This window comes from Acanthaster planci, linkage group LG15 (assembly GCF_054643075.1).
Source record: "Acanthaster planci isolate LZ-2023a linkage group LG15, COTS_SCS, whole genome shotgun sequence".
Classification (NCBI taxonomy): domain Eukaryota; kingdom Metazoa; phylum Echinodermata; class Asteroidea; order Valvatida; family Acanthasteridae; genus Acanthaster; species Acanthaster planci.
Genome location: NC_141791.1, coordinates 2564435 through 2582452, shown reverse-complemented (window position 1 = coordinate 2582452; position 18018 = coordinate 2564435). Strand labels below are relative to the sequence as shown.

The 18018-nt window shown below is 41.9% G+C and overlaps 2 protein-coding genes across 3 annotated transcripts in view; both read left to right on the top strand.

Annotated features, from left to right (window-relative positions):
* Positions 1–7891, top strand: part of xpo4 (exportin 4) — a 50082-nt gene extending 42191 nt beyond the window's left edge. The window contains exons 13-22 of one of the 2 annotated variants that reach the window (XM_022226209.2): positions 189–366; positions 977–1133; positions 1623–1792; positions 2083–2260; positions 2816–3109; positions 3376–3556; positions 3948–4036; positions 4170–4418; positions 4968–5060; positions 5673–7891. In XM_022226209.2, the coding sequence (XP_022081901.1) occupies positions 189–366; positions 977–1133; positions 1623–1792; positions 2083–2260; positions 2816–3109; positions 3376–3556; positions 3948–4036; positions 4170–4418; positions 4968–5060; positions 5673–5870 (1787 nt within the window). In that variant the 3' untranslated portion in view covers positions 5871–7891. Of the gene's footprint in view, positions 1–188; positions 367–976; positions 1134–1622; positions 1793–2082; positions 2261–2815; positions 3110–3375; positions 3569–3947; positions 4037–4169; positions 4419–4967; positions 5061–5672 lie in introns of both variants that reach the window. The other variant, XM_022226208.2, reaches the window with a different exon arrangement.
* Positions 7892–8835: 944 nt separating this feature from the next.
* On the top strand, positions 8836–15530 carry LOC110974636 (uncharacterized). The gene is made up of 11 exons (XM_022226437.2): positions 8836–9077; positions 9674–9817; positions 10213–10348; positions 10524–10774; positions 11139–11285; positions 11549–11769; positions 12054–12184; positions 12603–12684; positions 12927–13101; positions 13587–13744; positions 13984–15530. Exons 2-11 carry the CDS (start codon positions 9698–9700, stop codon positions 14276–14278), a joined length of 1716 nt encoding a protein of 571 aa, XP_022082129.2. The 5' UTR covers positions 8836–9077; positions 9674–9697; the 3' UTR covers positions 14279–15530.
* Positions 15531–18018: the final 2488 nt, after the last annotated feature.

The window sequence follows — 18018 nt, the reverse complement described above, 5'->3', positions numbered from 1 at the left end:
TGCTTGCAAGGTTTTCTATGTCTCAAGATATTTTCTAGGCTTGAAGATTTAACCTTATATCCCTCCATTGCTGAACATTCCAGCAGTGGTCATAAAGCAATTTTCAAAAGACATCAATAAATGTTTTGAAAAGCAGGTGTCATTTGCCTTGAGGTTGTTGTTCGTTATTTCTTTCAACCTCGGAGCAGGGTTCATCTTGGCCAATGAGTCCAAGGGGGAAACGCCCATGATCCCTGCCGAGATCATGCAGTATTCCATCAGCCAAGCGTGCAATGTGGACGTGCAGAAGATGCTGCGCTTCTGGACGTCCTCGGCCGATATAGCTCAACCAATCATAGATGACGAGAAAGTAGATAGAGTCGTCAGGTAAGGACAGGCTTACTGTTGTACCAGCTTGCTCCAGGGCTGTTTCTAGAAGGAGTTGCGACATGAGTGTCTCAATTGTTGGAACCAAAATGGGCATTGTTAGCATCAATACTGCATACTTAACGAACAGCCATTTTGGATCCAAAGTTTGAAGTTGGCGCTACTGTCTACAGCTCTGGCTAAACCATTTGTGCGTGACAAAACTCAAGTTTAGTACTTAACAGGGCAGAGGCATTCTGGCAGTCCAAAGTAATTTTAGGACTGCATCCCAATTACACGGCAGCGGCTTTCAGTAACACATGACCTTATGGAAGTCAGCGGCTTGGGGCTTCATCCACCTCCCATAGACGTGTGTGTTATCGTAAGCCATAGCCACGTCATTCAAACACACCTTCACAGAGTGGAAGTACATCACTTCTGCACATTGATATTTCCCTTCTGTGCGTTTTTGTTGTCCCTGCTAGTTTTTCAGCGCAAACACTCGTCGACATTGTGCTTTGGTTTTTGAAGTCGTCACGATTGGCAATATCAATAAGTCAATTTTTTTTTTCAGTGAGTTTTCAAAATTTTAACTCTGTTGAATTCCCCCCCCCCGTCCTGCCTTGTCCAGATTAATAGCAGCCATCTTACGATTAGCAGAAGTCGAGAGGCAAGCGTCGTCAGATTTTGCCGAAGTCCTCAGCCCCCAGGTTGGAAGGAGCACCGTCTGGTGTTTGAGACGATGGCTCATACCATACCTACTGCTGCATGAGAAGTATTACTCAGAGGTGAGAAAACAGGAGTCTAAGATGAACGCTGAGTCATTTATTAGATGACTGTCTTGAATGGTTTTCTTACGGGCCCACTAATGGCAAATAATGTGGGAGTTGCAATTGGGTGAAGGTATCCATCTTTTGGAACAATCTTTCAATCAAATGTTACTAAACATTTACTGAACCAGTTTTAGAGCACCAGGCATTGGCAATACATGGGTCTCACAAGAAAGTTGGCTGGTGCCCCCAACAGTGCACGCTCAGTGCCATTAAGTCCATTCTTAACTTTAAATATGTATTCAAATGTTGATACAATTGATCACAGGCATGGTTGTAGTCAGAAAAGAACTTGGGAACCGAAAACAATTTGGAGTATAAATCCACTGAAGATTTGTAAGTGGCATTTTTAAATGACCCGGTACCAAAGAAGATGTTGAAACAAACATGCTAGCCTGTTGGCCCTTACTATTTAACAGGTTGTCTGTTCTATTTCGGGTTCTCTAGATAAGTCTTCCAATCAACGCCGTCTTTGGCCAGGATTCCCCCAGTGGTCAGTGGACAGTCAACTTCCTCCTGCAGAAGGTGGTGACCAATCTCCTGGTGTGGTCGTCAGAGCATGAACTGGCCAAGGACACCATCGACCTGATGGTGGCCCTGGTCAACCGAAAGGACAAGTGAGTCCAGAGGTGCAGATTTAAAGAAGAGGACGAGGGGGTGGCTGGAGCTTCCACCCCAGTAAATTTCTTTTTGTGCCCAAATTTTGCCTTCTGACAGTCTTTTTTCAAATTGTGAATGGGGTGAATTCTACCAACATTGAGTTAAATAGCTCTTTTGTGGAGCTGAAGTCCAGTATCAGGGTGGTCCAAGGTTCAAACCCCAGTTATGTTCATCAAAGTTGACGCCCAACGGATATGAATCGAATCGATGAGTCGTTTTTGTTTTTTATTTTTGGCTCTCGTTCCAGGGCAATTCCAGCCACACAGTGCGACAGCTACTGGGTCCTGGCCAAGCTTCACTCCTCCAAGCCCTCCAAGCTGGACACCCTGCCGCTGGACGTCCGGTCCAGCCTCATGCAAGCCCTGGTCATGGCCGGCTCCTGCATACCGGACAATACAGCCGAGAGGCAGCGCTTTGAGAATGAGGTCTGCTTAAAAAAAATACCACATTGGAGTAGTCGCTCATAATCTTGAGAAATTTGAGCCTTTTTTTTTCCACTAGAGATACATTCATTGTACATGGGGAGAACATTAAGGTTGGGAAGGCTGTGTGTTTTCTTGCCAATGATGTCACAGCAACAACGGGGCATTTTTGTCGTTACTGACTCCTTTTTTTTTTTTCAATCTCAAATCGTACAACTTTACGGTTAAAACACAGGAAAGTTTCAAAATCTGTTTCATGTGTTTTACATTACTTTAACAACCAGCCAATTCATCAGAGCCACTTTTGAGTTGAAGGTCTTCTTGAGAATCTTGTACGATGTCAGTTAGGAGGAACCCTCAACAGTTTGTATCACATATTGTCTGTTTGCATGAAGATGCCAAATAGAGGCACATTAGACCAAAGAGCTCAGACCTTAAGACTCTTTTTGTGAGATCCATCCACATACAAGTATGTAGCATTCCAACCTATTTCAGTGTTGTTCAACTCGGCCAATTGGGTTTATTTTTTCTTTCTCTCTCTCTCTCCGCTGTCTTCAGATTCTGAACCCTGTCCAGAGTGCCTTCCGGGAGCTCCTTCACCGTGAGGACTTCGCCGGGCGGGCTCTAGTAGCTGAGGTCCAGGCCCAGGTGGCTCACCTCCTGTGCCTGCTGCGGGGCGTGGTCCTGGGGACGCAGGTCAACCGGGCCAGCGACCTCTTCACCTTCTGCCTGCCCATGCTCCGGGACGGCGTCTCGCTCCTGCGCATCTACCGAAACTACCCGGAGGTGGTGGAACAGGTGCTGGAGGTCTTTGTGGAGGTGGCCATGCACCAGCTCTGTTTCCTCACCCAGGTGAGATGACTCAGCAACCCGAGGACGTCTTGATCTGGGGACATTAGGATCCAAGGGCTTCATCTCTACTGTAGGCTCGTTTCGCAGAGAAAGAAAATAGCGATTAGACTGGCCTTTCTCAAGTCATTTGTCTAGTCTCCTCACACCCATCCGTGGTCCAAAAATAAAAAAACTACCAGTGTTATTCAAACTGAAATGAGAGTATCGTTTGAGTTGCCACTGAAAAATGTTTCATACCTTGTATGTTCGTATGTTCATTGTTGCAGGCTGAGTCTGTCAAGATGTATGAGGTGTCACTGGCCTTACTGCAGGCCTACTCTGAAGTCAACCTTGGCAGGACCAACCTGGGGGTCTTAGCCGAGGAGGAACAGTACCGAGACCTGTCTCTTATGATGGAGCTGCTCTCGAGTCTCTTCTCAAGGGACATGTTTGTCTTTCTGGATGACGGTAGGCACATAGGTAGATTCAATCCCAATCCTTGAGGTAGTGAACACACGTAACGCAAGACTTGTCAAATAAAACAACCAGGCCAGCACTTTTTTAACCCTGTGAATACGAGTTGAAAGAACAGCTTACAACTGTTGCAGATTCTAGAAATGGCCCAGATTTCCACATGTTCAGAGAATATGGTTTAGAATTCATGCAGTGATCTTTGCTGGTCCAAGAATTTAAAGTTTGCTTTTGATTAGGCCTCGATGTATACTGAGGCTACAGGATAATGTGAGGGCATCAAGTAGTCTGAGGACAGTTGTCCGCAAAACCCTCTGACATTGTCCTATGTCATTGGAGCACTCTACTGCTACTTATGAAAAGTGTGTTGTTTGGTTTGCACATACAGAGGACGTCAACAATGCCATTGAGTCCTCAGACATCGTCCTCCACGGCTTAAACATTGTGGTACCACTCATGAACGCCAACCTTCTGAAAGTAAGTACGCTACACATATTTGGACCAGTCACAGGTCCTTGCTATCCTTGCTACCAATTATTTCATCTGCACGCTGAAATTTTTTTGTATCACAGCACACAATAACACAATACGCTATATACTATTTGTCCAGTTTCCGATCCTGTGTTCGGAATACTTCAAGCTCATCACATTCATCTGCGAGCTCTTCCCGGACAAGATCTGCCTGCTGGCCGAGTCTCTCTTCAACAACTTCATGGCCTCACTGGAGGTGGGCCTGACAGAGTACGGCGCGGACGTGACCAAGATGTGCCTGGACGGGCTGGCCACACTGGCCGGCCACTGCGTGGAGAACCAGATGACGGAGGGCGCCCTCTTCCAGGCCATGAGGCATTTCACCGAGGTGAGTGGAGCTGCTGATCGCCAAAGAGTTCTCCGCTTAGCAAAAAAAAAACGGTTATTGGCCTAGATGCCATGTGATGTGCATTGCGAGTTTTGCTTAACCCCTTCACGCCAGGATTCTTTTGACCGCGACTTCTGGGCTGCGGTATGCCCTGAATGGAGGGCTTTGTCCAGCAGCAGGCCCCATTGAACCAGCCGCTGCATGGTGAATAGACTGTATGTGTGGTATGCACTCATCCTCGCACAAAGCCGCGGCTGTTGACGGTTCCCAGGATGAAGGGGTTAAGCACCTAAACTTTACTAAGCACTCTTGTCTGTGTCTTCTCAGAAACCATCTTTAAACCACTCAAGGCAGATCTTTTCCGTAGTGTAACTATGAATCTTCCACTGTATCTGTCGGAATTACTCGCCAAGGTCGACTGTGTAGCCGGTCACCGTCAGTTGATTTCTATAACGTTTTTCTCATATAAGCAGATTGGCTGAAGGGTGTCATTTGTCATTCACTTTACACAAATGCATTCACGACTGTGCATGTCTCATCACTGCTCAGGTGGTCTTCAAGATAGTTTTGATGCAGACCTTCGACATGGAGTTGATATCGTCGGCAGCTGAGGCTTTTTACTCTCTAATATGCTGTCATCAGGTAGGTGTTGGGTCTGAGCGAGAACAGCTGAGGGCGCCAGATTACGGCATGTTGACAGCATAAACAAGTCAAACGCTGCATGCTTGATTATTATGGTAACAAGACCGTGTGAAGACAGTTTGCTTAGCCTTCCAATGAGTCTTTTGCGAATTGAATTTGAAGAAAATCTGATACACCGAGTTCTTTATATTCATGTGAAAATAATAATTTGAATTCTCCATAGTAAAACCACTGTTGCTATACCTCTTGATTCGGGGCAAGCTTTTGCTTAGTTACACAAGAGACACCTTGAACCTTGAAGGGCACAAAGGAACTAGTCCATTCCAGAGATGTTGCTTGCTGTGCAAAAGCTTGAAAGCTCCAAATCACGAGGTATGGCAACAGTGGCTTTAGACTGGGGAATTCAAATTGTCATAATTATGTGCAATCAGAGACTCTGTGTATCAGATTTTATTCAAATTGAATTCGCAAGAAGCTTTTTCTATGTCAGTTTATCAATGTCATATTTTAATCTACTTCAGTTTGCTTCATTTGAATCATTCCCAGATTTGTTTATTTAACAGGTGAAAAGGATGACAACATATCTTTGTTTTCATTTTTTACTCTCAACAGGCCAAGTATACAGAGCTTGTCAACGTCCTGCTGGGCAGCCAATCAGATCCGGCCATTTGCCAGCGCTTGGCTGAAGCCTTCAGCAAACTGACGCCGGCCGACGAGCCACTCCAGATGTCCCGCAAGAACAAAGTGCAATTCCTGAGCAGGCTGGAGACGTTCCTGTTCAACGTCCGAGGCTTTCTCTGTGTTAAGTGAGGAGCAAACCGACCACTACCAAAGTCACAGTGACAAAGATTGTTGATTTTTTTTTTTTTTAAACGAAGCCAGTATCGCTTTATTGCTGAGATTTACAGAGCTAGCATACTGGAAAATTGGTTTGGATGAAATAAAGCTGCTACAGGCATCTCAACTCTTTCTGACAATCGGGGGTCAGTACCCAGCCCAGTCTGGAAGCAGTCTCTCAGCGAGTGGCTGCACAAAGAGAGGCAAGCCAGATCAATCGCCTTGCTTGTGGACACAAGACCAGGCTGCAATCTGAAAAATAACATTGCTCTGACAGTTCAGTCATTGTGGAGGCGTCCACCGAGTATTGATGCAGAGCTCTGCTCTTCCTACGTCAGGCGTCATACTCGACTCCGATCCCAAGATTTTGCTATCGCATTCCCACCCCCCCTCCCCTTGCTATTACAGATGCTCTTTGACCTTCGACCTTCTGGATTTCATACCGAGTGCAGACAGTCGGTAGAGACGTCACACAGTGTACCCTCAAAGAGGTTACGTTTGGTCACTTTTTCAAATCAGTGATAAGGAAAGGAAAGATCTGAGGGGAACCAAGTCCAACACTGAGGGTAAGCTGTCTGCATTTTAAGCAATTTGGAGGCGACCTGTTCTCTGCGCAAGTCAAATTTAAAATCAACCTCCCTAGCTTTTCCCAAACGCCGTACACATTCCAAATGTTGTACATGCATTCCACATGTGGAACACATTTTAAATTTTGAATTCCCTAGACAAAGACACTGTTCCTATGTTATTTGACTCCTTTGGAGACCTTCCGTCATTAGGTAAGAGATACCAAAATCCACTTCGTCGTTAACAGCGGTTGAAATATGGGCCGGTCCTGTCCACCTTGAGCAGAAGAACCCCCGCTCATTGGTTGAAAAGAGCCATGTTGGTGGGGAGTGTTCATTTTGTTGGTAGCCACGCAATCGTAACAACCGTGCATCTCATAGTCATTGGTGAACCAGTGAAGTGCCATTTCCACCAAAGGAGCCCTCTGTTGCTAGGCAAATTGCGCCCTCTCTCGGTCCCGCTCGGGGCTCAAAAGTTTTTAGGTTGCTGGCATGAAGCATTCCCACACACACGACGATGGCATATTTTGTTTAGACAATTCAAATTTGAGCATTCATTAGAGGCGTTTGCCCGTGGATCTCATAATTTGGTCCATAGACAATAGGCAGTCGAATACATTGCGTCCAAATTCCCATTGTTGACTCTTTTCCTTCGTTGCATGTTTGTAGCGATTACTGTGCCAAATTCTATCAGTGAGTTTTTGTTTTTTAAGGCATTTTGTCTCCAAATCGTCCATCACTAGCCAGTGAATTATGTACATTGAGTATGAAAAATCATGCAATAAATTAAGATATGTACGTGTATTGTCTGACCCAAAATTGGAGCTGGGGCAGAGATTTTATTTAGTAATTTTTAATCTTTCTTGTCGTAGGCAAAATGTCTCATCGCATGACCTTTGATTTACAAATCGGCTTTATAAAGAGGTAATTATATAAATTAGGGTCCAATTTTTTTCACCCTGTCACAACTGGATGTATTGCTTTGTTAGTTCAGAACACACATTCTTTAATTTCCACGAGTCATAATGCAAATTACCTGCCAAATAAAATGACTATAGTTTGAAGTCGGTTTAAATAACATTTCCAAGTCAAGGGTAACTTGGACACCAGATATGTCACGCATCCGGACCCTTAATTTATAGAATTACACATATGTTGAATTCTCAAAGATGTATGCCCCATTGTGAAATCGAAAAAAAATCAGTTTTTTATTAACTGAAAAACCATGTTCAGAAAGTTGAATGGACTTTATTTTTCACCATTGCCGCCCCACCGTAGGAAAAAAATGACAGTTATATTTATTTTTACTTTTTGGCAACTGTAATTGTTTTTTGTATAAAATTGTATAAATTATATATGCATTTTGTGTACAGAATTAAAGTAATGAATTTTACTTTGGTTTTGCAATAAAAAAACTAGTTATTGAAATTTGCTTATTTCCTATTGAAGACTGTGTTTATTCAGTGTTCAAATCAAGGATGATTTTGTTAAATTTTTCAGGATTTTTCACTCGTTTGGGCATTCGAGAGCTGGGCAGTGACTTTTGTACTTGGAAATTCAAACTGTTTGTGAATTACATTTTTTCTCTTTCACAAATTATCACTGAAAAACCTTTCTCTCCATTTCTACAATTCCTGAAACTTGGTTTAGGAAAGCTGTTCAGCGGAGTAATGTGAAACTTCAGGAAATTAAGAACATTATAAAAACATTTCAAAAACTGACAAAATTTTAATATAAGACAAATATCACAGGTGGGAAACAATAGATAGAAATCCTCTAGAATTAATTAGGAGAAGGTTTCAATGTGTGAACTTTGCATCGCACACCGTCACAGCTACGTGGTTCAGGAAGAAATGGTTATTCCTGCAAGATGATTGAAAAATCCTCGGGGAAAACATGCAATTTCGGCGATACTGCTGAAGCAGCGAAAACTTTAAGATGCTTTGGCACGCAGCTGGGCAGCTTTTGTTTCAGGAAATTCTTTCTGGAAGAAGATTTCCACTTATGTCATCATTCTGTCTAGGGTTTTACGTCATGGATAGCGCTAGCGCCGGAAATTCTTGCAAGTGCTGCGAAATGAGTTGTTTACATGTTGCACAACATTGCGACTGAGAACGCGGCTAGTTCTAGGTAGACGGGTTCCGCTTTTCCTAAACAATGCACGTAGGCTAGAAGACCACAGGGGAACGTACTGGGCAATTTGGCTGAGGTCAGATGAAAAAAAAACACAAAGCATGACACTTCGAAGTTCGAAGGAAGATGACTAACCACTCGTATGCTAACAAGAAGCGCTGCCCTGGACTGGTTTTCATGATTAAATCATCTGCAAGCCCAAACTGCCGTCAAGAATGCCTTTGCACTTGCCTGTGCAATCAGAGCTTAGCTGCATATAAACAGCGTCCGTCTGGATGTCCCGTTAGACAGCGGAAAACTCGTGGGGACTTCAGACGAAAGATACCGGGTGAAATATCCCGGGACACTTGGTGCGCTCAGCGTACCCTACAATTGCAAACATACGTCAGACACCCGTCAACATTTGAAGTTTGCAGGGGAAAAAAAGCTGAAAAGTGTGCACACAACAAGCAGAAGTGTTCAACTGATTTGAACATTTTTGGTGAGTTTTTATTTGTTTTGGTTTTTTTTTTTAGTGATTTTTCATGTTAATTTTAACATGTTGGACCAACAGAGGAATTTAGTGGTAGCTAAGTGAAGTAGGTCATAACTATCGGTAAGCCTTTAGGCATGGTAAAACTTAAGTTCCATAAAGGCCTACTGACATCACTTAGTTTCCCATGCAAAGTTGCAGTGGCTTATAAGCCATCAGAAAGTGATATCATGTCATGAAAAGTTAAATTTAGCAGTGACAATGTTGAAGCGTTTACTTAAACAGATTTTTGGCTCATTGGGGTTTGTTCACAGGATGTCGAGTGGTGTCATGTCCATGTATGGATGTCTTTTTTAAGGCATTTTTAATTTGTGTTCCCATTTGAACTCGGTAAATTGTATATATCTCTTTCATTTTTTCTTTTTTTATTAGAAAGTTGACCGTTTTCAATGCTTTCCATGAAGCTGGTTTAGATGAACCAGGCCTATTAATTAAGCCTATGACTTTAATAAACAACGAAAATTGAGATCAAGTCAGGGTTGTGCTTTTTATGTTTGGCACAGGTTTTCTTGTTTCAGCCAGTCCTTATTTTTCTTGCCCAAAAGGGACGCAACGTACTTTGCTGAAGAATGCCAAGGCCACGACGCTCACATTACAGGCGAAGGCGGACAGGCAACACTGTCCCGCAGAGCAAACCTGAGGACTATGAGTTGAAGGCAGCGGATGAAGTTAGGCTTTTCACCGAGGATGTAAGAGTTCATTTTGAAAGTTCTCTTTGCAATGGCTAATGGAAGGGAGAAGGAGTAATTCCCAATTAATTATTCATGGAAAAGAGTTTAGACACAATTTCTGAAAATTTCTAACTGAGAAAATAAATGTTGTCAGCGGCCAATTTAAAAACTGCTTGGATTAACTTGCTGTAGCATTGAGTGAAACAGTAAAAATCCATTGTTTATACTAATATAGTACCATTTCTATCACTGAACCAACTTGAATCCATAATTTTATTTTGGTCACTCTCAAAGTCAAATTAGGGTCAACATTCACAGAAATATTCTTGTGGTCAGAGAGGAAAGCCAGCAAAGATATTCTGTTATTCTGAGTATCTCCAAGTTAGGAGTTGATTCGTTCTCTCCGTCACCAGGTGATGGCCGATCTGCCTACTCTCTTCACCTCGGAGGTATCCTTCGAGAAGCATTTCAATGCCCAGGAGAAGGACCGCACCAAGTACATTGCCACCTTGCTGGTGCTCCAAAAGACTGGAACTGAGGTCCTGCAAAGTAAGAATTTGCATTGGACGAGAGAAATTGTACAGCATCTACAGCCTAATTGATATGCACTTGATATTCTGCTAACGGCCCCTATTCATTCCTAGGAGACTGTAGCCGAGCGGTTGCAAAGTTCTTTGCAAACTTTGCTGAACCCACATTTCCCCTCACTGTTTCCCCTTCCTAGGTGCCAAGGCTCGCGCCCTGGCTGCAGCCTGGGCCCGAAAGGACCATGACCTGGCCGACTGCCTGCTGGCCCAGCGCAAGGCGTTCGGCCTGGTGGAGGTGCTGAAGGCCGCCACCCTGCTGGACTCTGGCCGCAAGATGCGGGAGTGGGAGAAGAAACTAAAACGGCTTCAGATGCAGCCCAAGTACAAGGCGCAGAAGGTGGCCAAGATGAAGACAACCATCCACAACCTCAGCGCCATCAAGCCCTCGGTAAGACTTGAAACCGCTCCCCCCCATTGTGGCCCTTCAAAACGATGTTTATCTCTGGTTTCCGTGCCACAAAATTACTGAAAATGTTTTTATTCCTCCCCTGGATGGGATGCCGGTCCATCAAAGGCTGCTCCCTACCTGACACTGATGTTCAGTTATACTCCTTGGTAGAGAAAGAGGAATAGGGGGTGGGGTGTCTTGCCTAAGGCCACATATTGTGACCAGCGGCTGGATTCAAATCTCTGACCCTTTGATCTTGATTCATGAACCAGAATGGCTAGGCCGCGTGATCTGCTCCAGACTTGACAACCCAAGTTGGAATTTGGAATCAGAAGTGATGAAATGTCTTCAATTGTTTTCCCAGGTTGGGTCTTTGAGTGGAGCCGTCTGCCGCCACATCCATCGTTGGGTGAGGACCATCCCGCCCCAGGACCTTGAGTTCTATGCCCTGCACTTTCCACAAGAACCCTGGAAGAAACTAGCTGACTTGGTGCATTTCAATCCTAAGACGGTGCGCACCATTCTTTGAAATATCATTTTGTTTGGAAGGGCCGTATACTATGAGGTCGCTTTCGTACAACAATCGATAACGTTGTCAAGGTTCTTCTGATTTTGATTCTGATTCAGTGTGATTCAATTTGATTCTGATTTTGATTTGATTGGATTCTGTTTGCCATGTGGGATATACCATTGGCCAGAGTTGGTCACTGTTAGTTAGTCAAGTTGCTTCTTTTTTCCAAAGTTTCACCAATATTGCCCTTCTTGTTATTGTAGGACTTTCAGGTACCCTGGTTCCTTCCCTATTGCTACGGTGCGCCAGCTCCCGAGGACTCTATTGTGGCCAAGTGCAAAGACCTGGACGATGAGAAAGCCAACCAGCTGATTGCCTCCGTGGACATCCCCTATACATTCTTCAAGTCCCACAAGATCAAACTGACCAACGAGTCGAAAGAGCGCATCGCCAAAGCGGAGAAACACCTGACTGCCCTCCTGTGGTGAGACAACAACTTTAATAAACAGGATTTTGGTTTTAAGTTGGCGATCATCCTGGCTTCGGTATTTGTGACAGTTACGCATTAGAAAAATAACAGCCAGGGAGAATAATAGCCACCGTGGCAGATTGACAGAATTCCTCGGTACCTTTCCATGTTTAAAAACTCCTTTAAATTTCGAAAAATGACAAATCGTTTTCCGACATATGCCAAGACTGAAACCCAGGATGAGTGAATGACGAAATTGTAACTGATGCCAGAAACCTCCTTTCACTCAATGTTCACAGGAACTATGAGGACTTGACTTGTCCTGAGGTGGATCGCGTCATCGCAGAGCGGCTGAGGGCTGGCGAGGTCATTGACCTCCCGTACGGGAAGCTCATGGAACGTCTACTGGTCATCAAGGAGCTGCGAACCCGTAAGCAATCAAGCTTGATTCAGTGGCAGTGTTGAATTTGATACTGATTGAGATCCAGCGCAGTATGATATGATCTGATTGAATGTGAGATGTGATACGGCATGATTGCATTTGATTGATTTCAATTGATTTGATACAGTATGATTTGATTTGATGCAGTTTGATTTGATACAATTTGATTTGATTTGATATGATTTGATACAATTTGATTTGATGTGATTTGATACAATTTGATTTGATGTGATTTGATACAATTTGATTTGATTTGATGTGATTTGATGTAATGTGATTTGATCACATTGATCACTGCATGCCTGAGGAGTACAAACATATGCAAGCAAGTACCATGTCACCCCAAGGCAAATGGTAATGGTGAAACTGATGCCGTTTTCTTGTCTTTTGCTCTGTCTACGCTTAGGTGATGCCGCCAAGAAGGAGGAGACAACAGAGCTGTTTGAACGACTCATCTCGATGGCCGAGAAAATACTGAAACAGACTAAGTAAGAAATGACAATTCTTCGGACAGTGAACTAGGATCTCTCTTTTGTAAACATTGGACACCATGTTGTTACTGTAGGTGCACAAATTTTAATTGCGGTTGGCAAAGTTTTTGAGTTTTGACTTTCATTCAGTTTAGAGAGGCGAGAGTCCGTGAACTGTGTGTCATTTTGCATTTCCACATTTTGGTCACAAACTCCAAAGCACACTGATAATTTTTTTTTTTTCTTGCTGTTTCTGGCAGATTGACAGTCGACTCACCAGTGGCCGTGATTGGTGACCGGTCACCCTCCATGGGCACGGCCATCAAGACCAGCACCATCATCGCCAGTCTGCTGACCGCCATCGCCAAGGCCGAACTCTCCTTCTTCAGCAACCGCAACACCGTGCCAGACAAAATTCCCCAGACCATTGAGGAGGTAGGTTCAGTGATTGTTAAATCTGCTCCCCTTGCGGTTCTAGAACGGGATGTTCTTTGTGCCGCAAGAGAGACAGGGGTCCAACTGTGCCACGGAGGGTCAGATGGATATTTGCAATTGGCTTCATCATCCTCTCTACTTTCTCCTTTGCCTTTCCTCGGAGAAATAATTCCTGATTTAGCCTAACAAATTTGGGCTTACTTATTTGGCATCATCGAAGAGGAGAATTGAAATTTATAAATTGAGCAACGTAAGGGGGCAAAGCTGTAAAGGTGTATTAGGATATTGTGTGGATAAGAAAGTCGACGTCTTTCACATATACTTCGGAGCTGTTGCGTAAAATGATTTTTATTACTGGTTTGTGAGAGAGTACTTTTGGAATTTATTTTCTCATCCAAACGTTAGTTATCAGCTTTACGAAATGGAGCATGATCCAAGTTCAAGCCAGAACGTACCGATCACTTTTGTTCAATTTTTATGGAAAGGTTCTCCATTTGGCTTCGACGCTGAACACTGAGGGCAGCACCGTGCCTGCAGCCAGTCTCCTGCGGTACTACGAGGAGAAGAAGGTCATCAAGACATTCATCATGGTCACGGACGAGGAAGAGAACGGCACCGTCAGAGTGAATGGCGGATTCCTCTAGTGAGTACCGTGATTGCTTCCTTAAAACTTCCAAAATTAGCTCCTTAAGGAAACTCTTCCAATTACTGCTTCGTCTGACGTCTTTGGCAATTTTCCGAAACAGCGTTTGTTTTTGCAAAGATATTTTCTCTTTTTCTTTTTTTTTTCGTTGTCATTCCTAAAATTTCTTCTTATCAGTCTTTAAGCCTGCCAAGTTTGAAATCAAGATTAACGATTTGTTTACGCCATACATCCATCAGCTTCCACACTCTTTTCAAGAAGTACTACGAGGAGGTCTACCCGGCCAAGCTAGTCTTCGTCTCTTTCCTGAACAGCCAGAATGCAACCGGCCACATGGTCCGCCTGCTGGAGTCGCTGGACTTCCACCCGCTGCAGTTCAAGCTATCCCACCACCGGCCCGACCTGGTCAAGGTGGGTAACCTCCTGGGCAAACTGACCAAGGAGACGGCCGGCTTCGCCGACGAGGTAGGGGCCATGGAGGAGGAGATCCGGGCAGACGGGCTGAGGAAAGCCATGGAGAACATCAAGCTGTAAAGATAGGGACTGCAGAGAGGACCCGGGGGTACAAGACTTCATGCAAGGGCGCCCTCTAGCAGTCAACTGTCACAGTCAAATGCACAGATTTATGCATGCTCAGCTCTCACCAGTTTTTTCCAGAGTTTTTTTGTTCAAGTTCAAGATTTATGACTACGGAGTTTTGTTCCGTGACAGCTTGTTTATTCAAGATGCAGGATTGGAAACCTATAGAAATGCACGCACATCCCAACGGAAAAAAATCTCAAATGCAAGCAGTGATCGGTCTTACTGCCTGCTATCCAGGGATGCCGTGCGGTAATTCATGACCCAAAATTAATGCCGTTTCCACAGTTTGTTTCGCGCATATTCCAATAGAGGGCGCATTTCATTTTGATCGCACAAAGATAATGATTATGAAGACTGCATTTGTTTAAATTGTTTCTGCTCAGTGACACTTGCCAAGTTGGAAATAGTTGTTCCAGTCAGAGTTAAAATGTTTATTAAAAGTTCTTCTGATTAAACTGAATCAAAGTGGAATAATGTAAGAGTACAGTCATAGTTGATTTGGTAAGGGACGTGGGCAATTCGGGTTTGCATATATAAACCTTCTACAAAATTCTGTACAGTGTAGTAGGATATCTTTGTCAAGGCAATACTGTTGAATTCTTTTTCTGGAATATAAGTTTGAGGTAGTGAAATGTCGTAAAACCAACAGTAATTTAAGTGATACCCATAGTTTGGGATTGGGCTTTCTATCTTGTGTATTTTAAGTCAGAACTGCATGTTTGTAAGTCCCAATGGTGTATAAAAAAGTGCAAAAGTTGACTACAAAAAGTTAAAACTGATACAAAAGTAGAACAAAGTAAGATTTACTTTGTAAATTACTTATTTTTAATGGCAATTATACCAAGATGTATGATTTGGTTATTTTTTATATTCAGTAAAACATTAGCCAGAATTTGAGTTTTTCCGTACCCCACCAAAGTGCTTCTGTAAATGTGTTCCATGGACTAAGAGGTGTCTTTCAAGTTTCACACAAGGATAATTTTTAGCACGACTGAAATGAATAACTTCTCAAGGGTCAGCCTGCCATTTCAAATTTTGGACAGTTTCATTTTTCCTCCAAAATGCTTGTAAGCATCTAGAAATGTGGTCCAAGGGACTAACAGCTGTCTTGTATGCAAATTTTAAGTAAAATTATAAGCAAAAATTCTCATTAAGAATTAAATAAATTTGCAAGGGGTTAGTCTTGCATTTTAATTAAATTTGATTTAATTTCCAAACTGCTTTAAATTCATTATTTATGGCCCACTATGTGTTCTAAAGATGAACAGACGTCATTCATGCAAATTCATGATTTTGATCTTTTCAGCCAAATTAACTAAATTTGCAAGGGGTGGTAACCCCTTACATTGATGGCCAAAGATTTACTTTTTTCAAAATTGCTTCAAAATGATCATTACCCAAAATATGCTCTTGGAACCAAGAGACATCATTTTTACAAGGTTCAAGCCAATTCATGATTTTGAACTTTTGAGCCAAATTTTGATAAATTTGCAAGGGGTTAGCCTTACATTTTGATCAAAATTTGGCCCAAAATTGACTTTTTTCAAAGTGCTTCAAAATGATCGTTGATGACCCATAATATGCTTTTGAGACCAAGATACATCATTTTTACAAGTTTCAAGCAAAATCATGATTTTGAGCTTTTGAGACAAAATTGGATAAATTTGTAAGGGGTTAGCCTTACATTTTGATCAAAATTTGGCCCAAAATTGACTTTTTTCAAAGTGCTTCAAAATGATCGTTGATGACCCATAATATGCTTTTGAGACCAAGAGACATCGTCTTTACAAGTTTCAAATAAATTCATGATTTTGAACTTTTGAGACAAAATTGGATAAATTTGCAAGGGGTTAGCCTTACATTTTGAGCAGAAATTGACTTTTTTCCAGAGTGCTTCAAAATGATCATTCATGACCCATTATGTGCTTTTGGGACCAAGAGACATCATTTCTACAAGTTTCAAGCAAATTCATGATTTTGAACTTTTGAGCCAAAATTGGATAAATTTGTAAGGGGTTAGCCTTACATTTTGATTAAAATTTGGCCCAAAATTGACTTTTTACAAAGTGCTTCAAAATGATCATTCATGACCTAAAATAAGCTCTTAGGATCAAGAGACATCATTTTTACAAGTTTCAAGCAAATTTATGATTTGAACTTTTGAGCCAAAATTGGATAAATTTGCAAGGGGTTAGCCTTACATTTTGATTAGAATTTGGCCAAAAATTGACTTTTTTCAAAGTGCTTCAAAATGATCGTTGATGACCCATTATATGCTTTTGGGACCAAGAGACATCATTTTTACAAGTTTCAAGCAAATTCATGATTTTGAACTTTTGAGCCAAAATTGGATAAATTTGCAAGGGGTTAGCCTTACATTTTGATTAAAATTTGGCCCAAAATTGACTTTTTACAAAGTGCTTCAAAATGATCATTCGTGACCTAAAATATGCTCTTGGGACCAAGACACATCATTTCTACAAGTTTCAAGCAAATTCATGATTTTGAACTTTTGAGACAATATTGGATAAATTTGCAAGGGGTTAGCCTTACATTTTGATTAAAATTTGGCCCAAAATTGACTTTTTACAAAGTGCTTCAAAATGACCATTCATGACCTAAAATATGCTTTTGGGACCAAGAGACATCATTTCTACAAGTTTCAAGCAAATTTCTGATTTGAACTTTTGAGACAAAATTGGATAAATTTGCAAGGGGTTAGCCTTACATTTTGATTAAAATTTGGCCCAAAATTGACTTTTTACAAAGTGCTTCAAAATGACCATTCATGACCTAAAATATGCTTTTGGGACCAAGAGACATCATTTCTACAAGTTTCAAGCAAATTTATGATTTGAACTTTTGAGACAAAATTGGATAAATTTGCAAGGGGTTAGCCTTACATTTTGATTAAAATTTGGCCCAAAATTGACTTTTTACAAAGTGCTTCAAAATGATCATTCATGACCTAAAATAAGCTCTTAGGATCAAGAGACATCATTTTTACAAGTTTCAAGCAAATTTATGATTTTGAACTTTTGAGCCAAAATTGGATAAATGTGTAAGGGGTTAGCCTTACATATTGATTAGAATTTGGCCAAAAATTGACTTTTTTCAAAGTGCTTCAAAATGATCGTTGATGACCCATAATATGCTTTTGAGACCAAGAGACATCATTTTTACAAGTTTCAAGCAAATTTATGATTTGAACTTTTGAGCCAAAATTGGATAAATTTGCAAGGGGTTAGCCTTACATTTTGATTAGAATTTGGCCAAAAATTGACTTTTTTCAAAGTGCTTCAAAATGATCGTTGATGACCCATAATATGCTTTTGGGACCAAGAGACATCATTTTTACAAGTTTCAAGCAAATTCATGATTTTGAACTTTTGAGACAAAATTGGATAAATTTGCAAGGGGTTAGCCTTACATTTTGAGCAGAAATTGACTTTTTTCCAAAGTGCTTCAAAATGATCATTCATGACCCATTATGTGCTTTTGGGACCAAGAGACATCATTTCTACAAGTTTCAAGCAAATTCATGATTTTGAACTTTTGAGCCAAAATTGGATAAATTTGTAAGGGGTTAGCCTTACATTTTGATTAAAATTTGGCCCAAAATTGACTTTTTACAAAGTGCTTCAAAATGATCATTCATGACCTAAAATAAGCTCTTAGGATCAAGAGACATC

Coding starts and splice junctions, on each gene's coding strand:
- LOC110974636 (XM_022226437.2), top strand. CDS start 9,698: ATGCCAAGGCCACGACGCTCACATTACAGGCGAAGGCGGACAGGCAAC. Junction 9,818..10,212: donor TTAGGCTTTTCACCGAGGAT/GTAAGAGTTCAT, acceptor CTCCGTCACCAG/GTGATGGCCGATCTGCCTAC. Junction 12,685..12,926: donor AAAATACTGAAACAGACTAA/GTAAGAAATGAC, acceptor TGTTTCTGGCAG/ATTGACAGTCGACTCACCAG.